The 14,763-nt window shown below is 41.9% G+C and overlaps 1 protein-coding gene across 23 annotated transcripts in view; it reads right to left on the reverse strand.

Moving 5' to 3' along the window:
- Nucleotides 1-14,763, reverse strand: part of NRXN1 (neurexin 1) — a 728,940-nt gene that overhangs the window by 552,074 nt on the left and 162,103 nt on the right. For 4 of the 23 annotated variants that reach the window (XM_074168412.1, XM_074168424.1, XM_074168410.1 and 1 more), the window contains exons 6-7: nucleotides 8,528-8,535; nucleotides 4,047-4,067 (exon numbers count right to left, since the gene is read on the reverse strand). The exons of the other annotated variants lie outside the window; for them this stretch is intronic. In XM_074168412.1, the coding sequence (XP_074024513.1) occupies nucleotides 4,047-4,067; nucleotides 8,528-8,535 (29 nt within the window). The remainder of the gene's footprint in view (nucleotides 1-4,046; nucleotides 4,068-8,527; nucleotides 8,536-14,763) is intronic. 23 annotated transcript variants of the gene reach the window in all.

Raw genomic sequence — 14,763 nt, forward strand, 5'->3', positions numbered from 1 at the left:
AGCCTTTTTAGATGTAAGAAAGAGGGTATGAATCCATTCTCAGGAATAAAAGACATCTCGCAATATTGGGAAAATATAGAAGATACAACAAAAAGGTTTTGGCAGGCACCGAATGGGTTGTTCTGGATATGTGGAAACCAGGCATTCCCAGAATTACCACCTAACTGGGGAGGGACCTGCACCTGAGGAATAATTCAACCAGGATTTCTCCTACTACCATCTAAAGATGGTGACGAGCTAAGAGTACCAGTGTATGAAAGCTTAAAGAGACAGAAGCGGGACATAATAGGAGGGCATCAAAAGTGGGGAGAAGATGAGCGGACCCTTCAATGAATCATAGAGACATATGGGCCAGCCACATAGGCCCAAGACGGTAGCTGGGGGCATAGAACCCCCATCTATATGCTGAATTGGATTATAAGACTGCAAGCGGTAGTTAAGCTGATCACTAACAAAACAGCTTCAGGACTAGAACTGTTAGCTCACCAACAAACTCAGCCAAGGGCAGCAGTCTACCAGAATCGGCTCATACTAGACTATCTGTTAGCAGTAGAAGGGGGTGCGTGTGGAAAATTTAACATATCTGATTGTTGTTTAAAGATTGATGATAATGGAGATGCAGTACGAGAAATCGCTACTGATATCTGGAAAATAGCACATGTACCAGTGCAAAAATGGAGATCAATAGCAGATGTCAGTTGGTGGGATGGATTGCTAGGGGTCACTTGGTGAAAGAAATTAGGACTGATTTTGCTGTGTGCCTTAGCAGATTTCTTATTTCTGCCTTGTTTAATACCTTGTTTCATAAGATTAATTCACAGTGTAGTCCAAGGGATGCAACTAACGGCCATGCCGATAGATCCAAAAATGGCAGCATCAGGGCCTCAGAAAAATCATGATCTGAAGACCACCCAAAAAAACCCGAAAACCTCGAGAAGGCCACTCAAGTTCTTGCTAAAATGGAAGAATCCTACGAGATTAATGTAAAACGCTTCAGGAAAATTAGATGATGAAAAGAAAAAGGGTGGAATTGTAATAAGTAATTTAGCAAGAAAATTTTGCTTCAACTAAAATAGATATGTGCTTGCTATGGCTTCCGCTAAAATAGGTATGTGCCTGCTACGCGGTTGGAAAATGGACAGTGTTAGACAAAATATCAGGTGGAAGCAACAGTGGAAAGTAGCGAACTGTTGCAAAACAAGGGATGGTGTCGTTAGCTAAAATAACCAGAGAGGTGTCAGTCATATAAAGAATGGAGAAGCCACAAGAAAGACATGGTGATGGAGACTTTGAGCCTGCCTCCGACAACCACCAGGAGGACCCCTGAGGAAGCACAGCGCCTGCGCTGCTAGGAGGGAGGAGGCATGTTTGGGGGTGGGTTGCATTCTGATAACTCATTGGTTATGCAAATTATTTTTTGAGAAAAATACATGAATACATATGAGTAATAAGAAATAAAAACAAGCATTTGTAAGAAGAAAGTGAGCCATGGGAGGAGAAATCCCCTGTGTAGCTCCCAGCGCTGTAATAAATAATCTTTGCTCCACCAAATTTGTCCCTGACTAAAATTCAATACAGTGAGCGTGTTTCTCACAAAACTCACCCTCTCTTCCCCACCACAAGAAGTTAGACTCAACAATTATTTCTTTGAGCCACTAAGAAACAGTCACAGCACCACAATCCTCCTTTGATTACTGGCAGGAATTTCCACCTATGACTGCACATGTGAAGAACAGCAAGCCGTGCCCAAAACAGGCTTTAGGAATTCATTTCCTATTTCCCATATGTCAGTAAATTAATAGCACGGGAAATCCTGACGTAATTGTGTATTTCTGAAAATTTACCAGAAAAAAAAAACACATCTTTTTGTTTGGGTTCCACCCACACCTTGCATTAGACAAAAATACAACTGAGACCCATAATGTTTAGCTGGAGAATACTCACGATTTGTGGTTTAATAAACTTTGAACAAAATATAAATACTTTGCATTTTATTTTCCGCATGCTCACTAGGCCTTTTTCCAAGCTCTGTATCTAGGCTAATATGCACATATGCATACAGATTTTAAGGTCTTGTATTCAATGAAAAACATGACTATGCTGGATGAGAAAACAAGTGAAATAGAAAGCTGCCAATCAGATACTTTTAAGATTTTAATCTGAAAAGTAGTCCTACAATGCTGGTCACAAAAAATGATAACATGGGTGTACTCTTCTAGAATCATCAAGCACAGCTATGTCATTTGCTTGCCTTCTGTCACAAATCTGGAATAATGGCTACAAAGAACTCTCCTTAGGAGAGCTCCTCATCCAAGGGAAGACCGGCACTTGTCTCTCGAGAGGAAGCTGCTCTTTGCAAAGGAAAATGAGAAGATATTACTATTAACTATTGCTGTGATATAGTAAGATGTCCACCGTAAATGCAACTGGAATTGTGTCAGGCTGCTGTAAAGTCAATCCCAGTCACTCCTCCTGCACTCAGTCTACAGATGCAATCCTATGACATGGTCCTGACAGTCATAACATCAGCCGTAGTTTTTGCAAGATGTTATCAAGCACAAGCAGTCCACATATGAGTGCACAGACAGCTGCAACGAAAGAAGTGGGTCTGCCAGATGCAGAAATCCCACCTTGTACAAGTTAAAAACGCTCACTTACCTTCAAGCTACTGAGTATTCTGACATTTCTAAAAAAAGGTGAAAAAAGGAACAAAGAGCTAGAAAAAAATCAGATGCCGCATGTAAAACAGAATAAAATAGAAAGTTTCTTGTCCTACCCTTATTGAAAGGCCTTACGTTTTAAAGTAACCCGTGTACACTGCTCAGCAGGTGGTTTTTTTCCCTTAAAGCCCTGAATATTGAGACAGGGCTCAATCGAGTCAGGCCGCTGTGCTGAAAGCCACTCTTTCCAAAATGAGAGTGCTTGCCAATAAATCACAACTGTTTTACCATATGCCATGTTGTTCTGCCAAGTATCACCAGCCTGTTCCACTTTTAAGCAAATTTCATTATAAGATAGCTCAGAGCTATGCTCATTAAAAAGTATACTGAAAAATGTCAAGTTGTTTTTATATTAAAAATGTGACTTTGTTTTCCATGAAGATTTCAGACTGGTATTTACTGAAGAGGAAAATTTGAGAAAGCTCACCTCAAACTCACCACTCATTTCTGGGACTAAGATGACAGGCCTGTCATCAGCTCCACCACACACTAATGTCAACTGTTACTTTGAGGACTGTCCATTTCAAAGCATTCCAGGGAGATTTCTGATCTAAGCATAGTCATTAAACACCTTCCCTGTTTGTGCTATTAAACAGGAATTCAGGGTACAGCCATCTCTTTGACTATCTTTGAATACGTCTGTTCACCCTGTTGTATTACACAGGCTCACTCAGGTCAGTTCTAAGACTCTTCTAAGAGGTCATTAAGCCCTTTAAGCTTTTTCAGGAGCATGTAAAACTCAGCAACAGGGTTTCCATCATAATAGCTGATGAGACCGGTCTTAACTGATGAACTACCCAGAAACTAGTCGAAATGCTGACCTGATTTAAACTCTGATCTCACTGGACTCATGGGGTAGGGAGAGTATGCAAATCAACCCAAAATCTGGCTTGAGATTCTCTTTGATTTGTTTTACCCAGAAATAGATAACTCATGGTGCTTTTACATTTTAGCTTGATGAGTCATTGCTAAACCTATTACAGGCTAAAAAAAAAAAAAGACACCAGATTTCCATTAGGAAAATACTTATTTCTTTCATTTACTTGCATCCAATATTCCTCCTGGCCAACAGTCAATCTAGAAACATGCCTTCTTCCTGGTACAGTTACACTTTTGGTTTAAGTTTAAAGAACTTTACAAACTTACCCAAAGCAAAATTCTCAAGATTAAAAAAAGGTTGCAATCAATTGGGGCTTACAGCATATGAATCACAGCACAGAAGTTACACGTCATAGTAGTCTTCCTTTGAGAAACCAGATTTTCATCGGATGCCAAAATATGATTCAAGGGTTCCACACATTTTGGTCAGCTTTTGTATTTGAAAACTGTTATAATGTATGTCACCTGCTGTCTAGTAGTTACTTCCTGTCACTGTTCAGCCGGAAAAGGACTAATAAAATTCAACAACACAGTACAGCCTCTAAAAAGCGAGGTAGTTCTAGGAACGTACTACATAACTGATGTCCAAAATTCATTTTTTCTGAATATACAAGACCATTTCCTTTTCATTGCAGTGTCTATTTTGAAACACCCATTCTCACCTGCCCTTCTACAACAGTAGGAAATTTGTTAAAGCCCTTCTGTTCTAGACTCATAATTTACTTTTCCTAGGTATTTTCATTCCTTATTTTAAGGGATACATTAAAATTAATAAGGGCTTTAAGGACAAAGGCTGCATCTGTTCAATCTGTTATTCAGTGTTTGTGTCTGTCCATGTCCACTTTCTCTCACCTCCCCTCCTTTTTCTACTTACCAGTCTCAAGAAGAACACCTGTGGAAAAGGACCTTTAAAATGACTCTTTTATCCTCTGCTGCTGAAAAAGCCAAGTAAATAATTTTCATATGTTATTATACTGAAACCTCAATTCTGATTTGTACTGAAACACTACTGAAGCACACATTAGGCTGTTTAGCCCAAGATGACAGTTTTCTGTAAGACTTCCTCTCATCCCAGCTTCTATGAGCGTATACAGATATAGATACGAGGATATGCATCTTTTGAGTAAACTGAAGAGGAACATTGCTTCTTGGCACAAACCAACTATACTTCACTTTAAAGCAAAACCAAAACAACTAAAAAAAATTTGTACTTCAGTAAAAAAGAATAATAATCAAGTATCTGATAAACAACCAGAATTGGTCTAGTGTGAGGTGTCCCTGCCCATAGCAGGGGGGTTGGAACTCGATGACCTTTAAGGTCACTTCCAACCCGAACCATTCCATGATTCTAAATCTGCCTTTTCTCTGTCCATAATTCAGCATGTTTCCCATCTTAAGCTGAATGAGTCCCCATCAATAAAGATACTAAGAAGCCACTAACCACAGGGTTTAGTTGCCTGGAAACAGGCCTGTTGCAGCCAGCTGCAGGAGACTACAAGGAAATTCTACCTGATCCTTCAGGATCAGCAACCAGGCTTACAACAACAACAAAAAAAAAAAAACACACGAAAAAAAGAACATGTAAACTTCTGTCAAGACTCTTCCACCAGTTAATGTTTTCAGTTGTTCATGAAGAAAAAAAGATAAGACATAGGCCAAAAAGAATCAGTATTTGTTAAGTCATACAAGCAAAAGAAAGCCTACTGCTATTGCACTCCAGTGCCATAAGATTTGGGGCACACGTATATGTATATGACCACATATATGCCTTGCAGCAAGAACTACAGAAACTAGTATCAGGGCCCACACACATACAGTACCTACCCAAAGAAGAACTGGTGTCTGTGTCCTGTTCTCCCTCAGCTTGCAGTTACACACACACCTGAAGTAGAGCTTTCAATCAGACCTAGGTATTAACACCTGCTTTGAAATGAACACCAGTTTATTGCTCAGAGTGATTTAGTCAGTAAGTTGCAGGTGCGGTGTAATAGAGAAAAAAAAAATCAAGAAGGATGAGGAATTAAAATAAGATACTACTTACTGACTGTAAAGGAACCAACAGCTGCATCAACCATTACTTCTACCATCCAACAAACTCTTTCCTACTTCATCATTTAGAATTTGTGTTACTCAGGCTTCTACATTTCTTATAACAGTGTTGTTTTTTGTCAGAGTTGCACTAGAAATACCCAAACCAAACACAAAGACATATGACTATCTTTTGTTTCAACACATCTTTTCAGCTGGGGGGAAGGCATGTTAGAGGTGCATGGCACAGTTCCCATCACAGGGACAGGCATATTCCTGAAGAACACTGCAGAATATCCTGGTCACAGCCCTACTTTGAATGAGGCAAAACATAAGTCCCCACTTGGTTTGTCAGCATTTCCTCCAATATATTATAAATACTATTTACCATTTTGAGGACTGATCCTCCCTTTTCCTGTTCTTAATTTATTTTATTTCTTGAAAGTGATAGAATTGCTCTTATTTTATCATTTTTCTGAACAATTTCTGGGAAAATGAAGTTTTGTCTTTGGGAAAGTGGTAAAGGAGGTTTTTGGTGGTGGTGGGTTTTTTTTGGTTGTTTTTTGTGTTTTGTTTTTGTAAGCTAACAAAGATAAAACAGGGGTTACTTGGTTTTAAGGATCTTATCCTGACTGCAGTTTGGAGGGAGAAGGGCTTTTTGGGGTTGGTTTTTTTTTTTTTTTCATTGTTCCTTTTGGTGTAGGTGTTGGTTTTTCCTCCTCCAAACTAGTAACACACTGTCAAATGTAACTGATTCAAGTGCCCACAATTCTGGTGAGTACACTGAATTACTATGAGGTACATAGGCTGCTTCTAACGCAAATCAGTAAAACGTAAAGATCAAGAGTATCTGCAGTGTCATTTTCAGGCACAGGAACGAGTGATGTAATCCCATATTCTGAGGCTGAATCCCTTCACCCCTGCTCACAAGAGCCAGCATTGCAGCCAAAAAACGAGCTCATTTCATCTCTGAGTACACATGGGAGGTAGCATTATCTTTTCCCAAGGTACAGGCTAAAGAAGGGATGGCTAAAGCTGCCTTTCGGTGCCTCGAATTGCAGCAGGGTTGTGGAGCCATACCCAGATCTGCAAGCAGATCTAAAATCCTAACCAGCAGGACTCTAAGCAGACTTCACACACCCCCACTCTCCTTTTAAATGTTGCAATTAGTTCAAAATGTTGAATTAGTTTTTAATCGTTTTAAGTATAAAATGAAAGTATAACTGCTAACAGCCTATTCTACTCTGCCCTGTTAAGTTCCTTCACACTCTTCCAGAAATCTTCTGACCACAGTTCCCCAGTATTTCAAAGAAACACCAAGTGCTAAGGAATCTACATCAGCTTCTAGATCAAATGCCTTTTCATTCTTGACCTTTTCCATGAAAAAAATTATACCTTCTCTCATAACCGTTTTGAGACTCAAGACACTGCCAGTGATTGAAGAGATCTTATAATCCTAACATTTTCAGTTACAGTTGTGTCTTTAAGACATCTCTCCCAGTATTTCAGAAGAGACACAATGCATTGCTGAGCTGTTTCTAAACAAAGTTAGGCAAAACATGGCTTAATATGGGAGTTTTAACCAAAACTTCGCAATTTTAGGAACACATTACTCTTCCTTATTATGCACAGAAGGCTTAAATGACACAGTGAACCAGTAGCAGCTGAACAGTGGAACAAGACAGGGAACAAGCTTTTCTTGCCTGTTTCTCAGATCTTTGTGGTGGATGTACAATAGCACAAGAACAACCTGGAAATTCCTAGACAACACTACAGGTAAATCGCTCGTTTTGAAATACTTTTCCACAGCTCAATTTGTATACACCTCTGCAACACACATTAATCACGGAATTGTCAGAGTTGGAAGGGACCTCTAGAGATCATCTAGTCCAACTCCCCTGCTAAAGCAGGGTTGCCCAGAGCACATCACTCAGGACTGCATCCAGGCGGGTCTTGAAGATCTCCAGGGATGGGGACTCCACCACCTCCCTGGGCAGCCTGTTCCAGGGCTCTGGCACCCTCACCAGAAAGAAGTTTTTCCTCATATTTGAATGGAACTTCCCATGTTCCAGCTTGTGCCCCTTGCCCCTCGTCCTGTCACTGGGAACCACTGAAAAGAGTCCGGCTCCATCATCCTTCAACTCACCCTTTAGATACTTATAAGCATTCATAAGGTGTCCCCTCAGCCTTCTCTTCTCCAGGCTAAAGAGCCCCAGCTCTCCCAGCCTTTCCTCATAAGGGAGATGCTCCAATCCCTTAATCATCTTTGTTGCCCTGTGCTGGACTCTCTCCAGTAGTTCCCTGTCTCTCTTGAACTGGGGAGCCCAGAGCTGGACACAGTATTCCAGTTGTGGCCTCACCAGTGCAGAGTACAGGGGGAGAAAGACCTCCCTCAACCTACTGGCCACATTCTTCCCTACACAGCCCAGGATTCCATTGGCCCTCTTGGCAACAAGGGCACATTGCTGGCTCATGGATAGTTTACTAGCCACCAGGACCCCCAGATCCTTCTCCTCAGAAGTGCTTTCCAGCAGGTCCACCCCTAACCTGTATTGGTGCCTGGCATTCTTCCTCCCCAGGTGCAGGACCCTACACTTGCCCTTGCTGAACCTCATTAGGTTCCTCTCTGCCCAGCTCTCCAGCCTGTCCAGGTCACTCTGGATGGCAGCACAGCCCTCTGGAGTGTCAGCCAGCCCTCCCAGTTTGGTATCATCAGCAAACTTGCTAAGGATACACTCTGTCCCCTCGTCCAGGTCACTGATGACTATGTTGAACAAAACCAGACCAAGTATTGACCCCTGGGGGACACCACTGGTTACAGGCCTCCAACTTGACCCTGCTCCATTAATTACAGCCCTCTGAGTTCTGTCACACAGCCAGCTCTCAATCCACCTCACTACCCCCTCCTCTAGCCCACACTTCCTTAATTTAATGACCCTGCTCAGACCCTTCTGGAGTTGCCATCCTTGGCCCTTTACCCCTAGGCTCATTACTAGTGGGCCTGGTCTTATCCCCTTCCTCCTTCAACTCTAGTTTAAAGACCTGGCCATGAGTCTTGCTAACTCTTGGCCTAGTACCCTTTTCCCCTTTCAAAATAGGGTTTTCCCATCCTTTGCCAGCAGGCCCGGGGTCCTGTAAATCAAACTGGGATCAGGGAACCCAAAGCCCTGCTGGTAGCACCAGTTTTGGAGCCAGGCATTGATCTGTCTGGTCTTCTTGTTAACCCATCCATCAGCCCCCAAAACTGGAGGGACACAGGAGAACACGATTTGTGCTCCTGAACCCTTGACAAGTTATCCCAAGGCCCTGAAATCTTTCCTCATTGCCCTCAGACTTCTTCTCTCTAACTCATCCCTCTCTACCTGTGAGATCAAAAGAGGGCAATAATCTGAGGGCCCTATCAGGCCAGGAAGCTTCCCGGTTATAGCCCTAACACGGGCCCCAGGGAGGCAGCAGAGCTCCCTGTGGGAAGGGTCCGGCCTGCACATGGGACCCTCAGTTCCCCTCAGAACGGAACAACCTAGAACTATCGCCCTCCTCTTGCTCCTCACAGAAGCTGTCTTGATACATGGAGCTGGCTGCTTCGGCAACTCCCTGGAGGGGGCTTTATCAGCATCCTCCATTCCCTCATCATCTGTCTCCAGAGGCCCCTGTCTGTTCTGTACGGGCACCTGGGAAGGCCAGGGAGGTCTGGAGGGGACTCTCCTGCTGCCCCGAGCAGGTACCTGCTCCCATTGACCCCCATCCTCTCCCAGTTCCCCTCCTTCTGCCCGGTGACAAGAGGGCAGGGGATCCTCTGCCTCTCGTGGAGCGCCATCCAACCCTCCCCTCAGGCTCACCTCAGCCCTTCCCACCGCTGCCGCCCCGCCGAGCAACCCAGTGTCTGCTCTGAGCGCCTTTAAATGCCCGCACGGCTCCTGGCCACGCCCCCTCCGCGCCTGATTGGTTGCCGCGGACTTCCTGGTTCCGGCTGGGGCTGTGAGTGGGGGGTCCCTGGGCTGGGAACCCCCCTGTGCAGCGCCATCCCGGCTCCACCTCGGGCTCGCCTCAGGCCTCGCCGCCGCCATCGCTGCCCCTGCCGCCACCTCACCTACATCAGTTACTGCCTGTCACTTCAAAAGGCCAACCAAAAACTGATTTTAAGGAATGGGACTATTACTCCCACTGCACAAGCATAGGAGTGGAAACAAAGAGCAGGGTGACGACTTACCCCAAGGCACAATAAAACTGTGTCGGTTACAACACAGACAGAGGAAGAGTTGGCAGATTAGTCTTGCACTAGCAAAACCACTCATAAAAGCGTTTCTAACTGATGCTGTTTAGCACCCAGATAACTACAGATGAAGTTATACCCGCTTTCTTCACAACTTTCACCCAGCACAAAGAAACAGAACCAGATGGCGCTGGATGCCAGAGGCCAGCATAACAAATATGCAAAGGTACATGCTTTTTAACGCCTAGTCCAAGGGAAGTTTTCTAATCCTTCCCTTTGAGGAGCATAGGATTAGTTACTGTGTGGTCTTCCGCATTGGTTCTGCGCTAGTGTCCCATAAGCTATCAATAATTAACATCAGGCATAAACCGCAGTCAGCATTAACACTGATCCCCTCCCAGGCTAAGGCGCCGCTCACCACTGTCTGCCCTGTTCACAGCTCTATTTTCTCATTTTAATGGAATTAGGAACAACAGCAGGCAGATACACACGAACGCCGCTTTATACAGTTAGACTTACTACAAGCATTTTGAGTCAGACATGCGGAGACCAAGTGACTTTTTGTATTTATCAAAGTGAAAGATGAAGAGCACTGGGGCCGTAGCCAGATGGGACAGACAGGCACCGTGGGCAGCTTCTTTGTACCAACCCTGCAACTCCCTTAATGAAACGCTAAACCCCACTTGGATTTCTGATGCCAGACCTTTAGTCGGTGTTAATCAAATACAGTTTTCCAAGGGAAATTTTACAGATGCTTTACAGGACCAGATACTGCAATTAGAAGCTGTATAAGCAGATCTTCAAATAACACTTTTTCGGGCATGCAAACACACACATTTTTGTCAATATTTGTCAGACGCTCATTGAGAAAGTATTCAAATGCTTGTCTTCAAGGATCACTCTTGAAAGCGTGTAGATTAATTCTAGAAGAGACAAAAAACGCAATACTGGCTAATTGGTGTAGTAACAAGTTATGAACTGCATTGATGGCCAATGCCAACTGCCTCCTGGTCACAGATTTTATCCACCTGGGTTCTAGTAAAGCCAGTGAACTGCAGCTGAATTCTATTCTACTACCAGGAGTAAATATGCTGAAGAAGACAAGGAACACACTTGATTTTTTCCTCTTGTGTGAGGAACAACTCCAGGCAAATTGTTCTCTACCTTACAAGCAAATTTGGAAGCTAGAGGATCATTAACATTCCCCACAGGTAAACTTTGCAATTTCAGATAATGACAATTTATATTCAGATTATTCATATTTACTTGCTAAATACAGGGAAACATCATTTCTCATTATTTTTCTATTCTGATTTGAAAAAACCCGATCAATTATTTACTCCAGCAAAGAGAAAAATAGTTGGTTCGCAGCAGTGACACCTTGAGCTACTTTTAGTAAGTTAAATAATTGTGATTAAATAAAAGTTGGAAAGATTTGAAGAAACAAAGCCTTACCAAAAAAAAATTTTGAGGAAATAAGTGAATACAAATTTAGCACTCTGGTTAGCTTAAGTAATTTATTTGCTACTTTTAGCAGGACATCCTCAGAATAGCCTCCTCTGTTTTACCTTTACAGCAGAAGACTGGTCAGAACAAGCCTGACTGTGTCAAACGTTTAACATTGAGAGCTATTTAATGGCAGAAAAAGCAACTTTATGACAGTACTTAACAGCATGGGCTGCACACAGAGTGAACCTATTTCCAGAGCATGTTTAGATGTAACGGCTGTACAGTAACTGATTAGTTTGGGCTAAAGAAAATTAGGATTACACTGTTGCAAGGGAAGTATTACAGAAGAGCTTTTGAAAAATCCATGTCAAACATTTTACCATAAATTTACTAAAATAAGTTTGGAAAATGCAATGCAAAGGGAAAGGAGATAAACACTTTCTATTTAGGCTAAAGAACAAAAGCAACACCTTATTTTCAGAGGAAAGGCAATTGCAAGCTTCTGTAATGGTCTGGGGTTAATCCACGAAATCTCTGCTTATCAGCCTGACCAACAGGTTGACCTGATCTTGTTGGCCTTACTTTGAGCAGAGGCTTGGACTAGATGACCTCCCAAGGTCCTAGCTACTTTAAAGAAGGGGCAGAAACCTTGATTTTTACAGTCAGAAATCCTCCATCACATCAAATCTGCCTGATACGTGACACTACAACATTGCTTTACAGTATCTGTTGACAGATGACTCTTTCCTTCTGTGTTGGCAGCAGGAAATAACAGAGGATACAGAAGTCTCCACCTCCCTTCACAGCTTCAGGTACTTCCGCTTTTTTCTACTTCTGCACACACAGACAGAAACACCCTTCAACAGTAATGTAGAAGGCTCATTGATTTTTCTTTTTCAGGTCTGGAGTCTTCCAAGAGTCACAGATCCTCTCCAGAACTGTCTTATAGAAGAGAACTCAATGGAGACATAAGTCCCATTAAAAAAAAAAAAAAATTTGGCCTGTTTGTACTTATCCTCTGTGCTCGTTATGCCAAACTAGATCTAGCTGTAAGAGCAGCAAAGTTAAATTTCAACACTATAAAAGCAAAGATAAAAATAAAATTCTACTAAAATACTTGCTAATATCACTAGTTTTCCACTTAGCATAGTAGAGATTACAGAAATAAGCTATTAGACATCTTGAGCAGCAACTTAAGTGAAGCTTTCGTAATAACGCTCCATCCATTTTCCCATAGACTTCTCTAAAGCCTGTATTCAGCATCTGTCTGGTTCCACATAGCCACAGCTGCTAGCTACTTCATAATTTCTGGGGCACAGCATATAAATTAAGCAGTACAACCCTTAGATAGCAAAGCAGAAATTTTATCTCACTAGTATTGACAGCTAACAGTGATTTTTCTTGTTTAAGAGACACTCTAGGAGTCTGTATTTTATTTCTGTTCCCCATTCAGCTAGTTTAGCTGACCACTGTATCATTTGAACTGAAGTTATCACAAGAAACTAAGCTATATGAAACACATACATGTCTATAGAAGAGTTATCTTCTGTTAGCTACACACTGTCAATGCTGAACCGAATAGTTTTCCTTTAGCTGCATAAAAGCAAAAAAATCTGCATAGTGATTAACGAGCAGGTCCTCTGATTACAGTTCATCACAAAACGAAGAAAAAGTAGCTTTTAGACTTAACATTATCCACATGGAACTAAGGAAACAGTCGCATAGACTGCAGTATAGCACAGCTACTAGTAGTATGATTTCTAGTTCCTCTCTATAAGAAACACAAGCACATGCCCTGAGAAGGCTTATACCCCCCTCATCACATCTTACATAAATTACCTCAGATATTCAACACCTCCTGGTGGCAGCAGTGATAAAACCTCTGCTTGCCTTTGAAACAATAACACTTGTGATGTTTCATGATAAGCTCAGCATAATAATTGATTTCAGCCCCACAGTCCACAAAACAGTATTTTCTAGCTCTATCACACTAATCCTTTTAGCATCCAAAACCCCCCAACCAATCGATATCAAACATAGCAGCTGAAATACTGGTGAAGACCCATAAACAGACAAAGAGACTTTCTTCACTCGAAGCACACTTTTAAGAAAATCAATAATTCATTTTTACTAGAGAACTATGTCGGTGTTTTTTAATAGCCCATAACCTAAACCCCTATCTCCTAAGAATCTTATAAGAAACAAAAACAAGACACCCCATAGCCTTAGCACTGAACACAACAACAGGAGCTGGCTACACGTGTCTTGCGGTCTACCAGTATCAAGTACTTCAATAAATGGTTAAAATCACTTTTTATAGTTAAGTGGAAAGCACTCTCTCTTTACATGTCTGACAAGCATTCAGACTTAGCCTTTTACAATTTACCCATGTATATGTTGTAAGAGCATCTGATTGTATACCATGCCTTCTGCAACGATCCCCCATCATATTTCATCACCTAGATAAAAGTGCATCAATCAGCTCTGCTGAAGATGACTTCTTTAATAAGAAGCAGTGGCAGAGCTCCACAGCAAGGAGGTAGTTCGTTCTATACAGTGTGAATATATATACACACCCCCCCACATACCTTTACAGTGCATTTGCACTATTAATAGCAAGATGGAACTCAACTACACAGGACAGTGTACATGCTGGTATCATACAACAATAAATCTGTATTTGAACCAGACAGAACCATTTACTTTTCCATATAGTTACAGAATACAGGGTTCCAAACAAAACCAGATTTATTTTTCTTCTATAGCCTTTCTTTCCCTCCACTGAAGAAGGACAAGAAGATAAATCTTAAGAAAAGGGCATTTCTAATTGCTATAGCTTTATTTCAAGAAGTCCTAAAGGGAAACTCTTCATATTTTTATTTCTTTTTATGCTGGAAATTCGGAGTAAGCCTCAATGGGTATTAACAAAGAAGTAGTAACACTTGATAAAAACAACACTGTACACTAATCAGAGACAAAAATCTTAATACCACTTGAATGGGATGATAAACCCTGAAGGATCATCATCTGCTATTCATAGGCCTGGCCTTGTGAATACACATTTCTAATACAGTTGAACACATGCGCGCCCCTGCTCTCGTTGGATTTAATGCACCCAATCTAAGGCACAATTATCATCTACTCTGCATGACAACTATTAGGATTTTTTAAAACAAACAAAGGTATATTAGTATCAGCACTGTACCACTGCCTACCCACATCTTTCCACTTCAGTAAGCAAGCCACCAAAACCCTCCTAAGTGAGAGCTTCACAAGGTGCAAGACTGCAGGGAGAAAGAAGGTTCAGCTGGAAGCCATAGTCTCACTAGCTCTAGACACCTCATTACAAACTTCAGAAAATTTGGCACTATTTTCAACAACAGTAGTTGCTGATTAAGTCACCTCCATTTCTTCTACCAAAAAGCTGCAATGAGGGTAAGATGATGGAGCAGAACATCACAGGACCTCTACAGA

The sequence above is a fragment of the Numenius arquata genome, chromosome 2, assembly GCF_964106895.1.
Source record: "Numenius arquata chromosome 2, bNumArq3.hap1.1, whole genome shotgun sequence".
In the NCBI taxonomy this organism is placed as follows: domain Eukaryota; kingdom Metazoa; phylum Chordata; class Aves; order Charadriiformes; family Scolopacidae; genus Numenius; species Numenius arquata.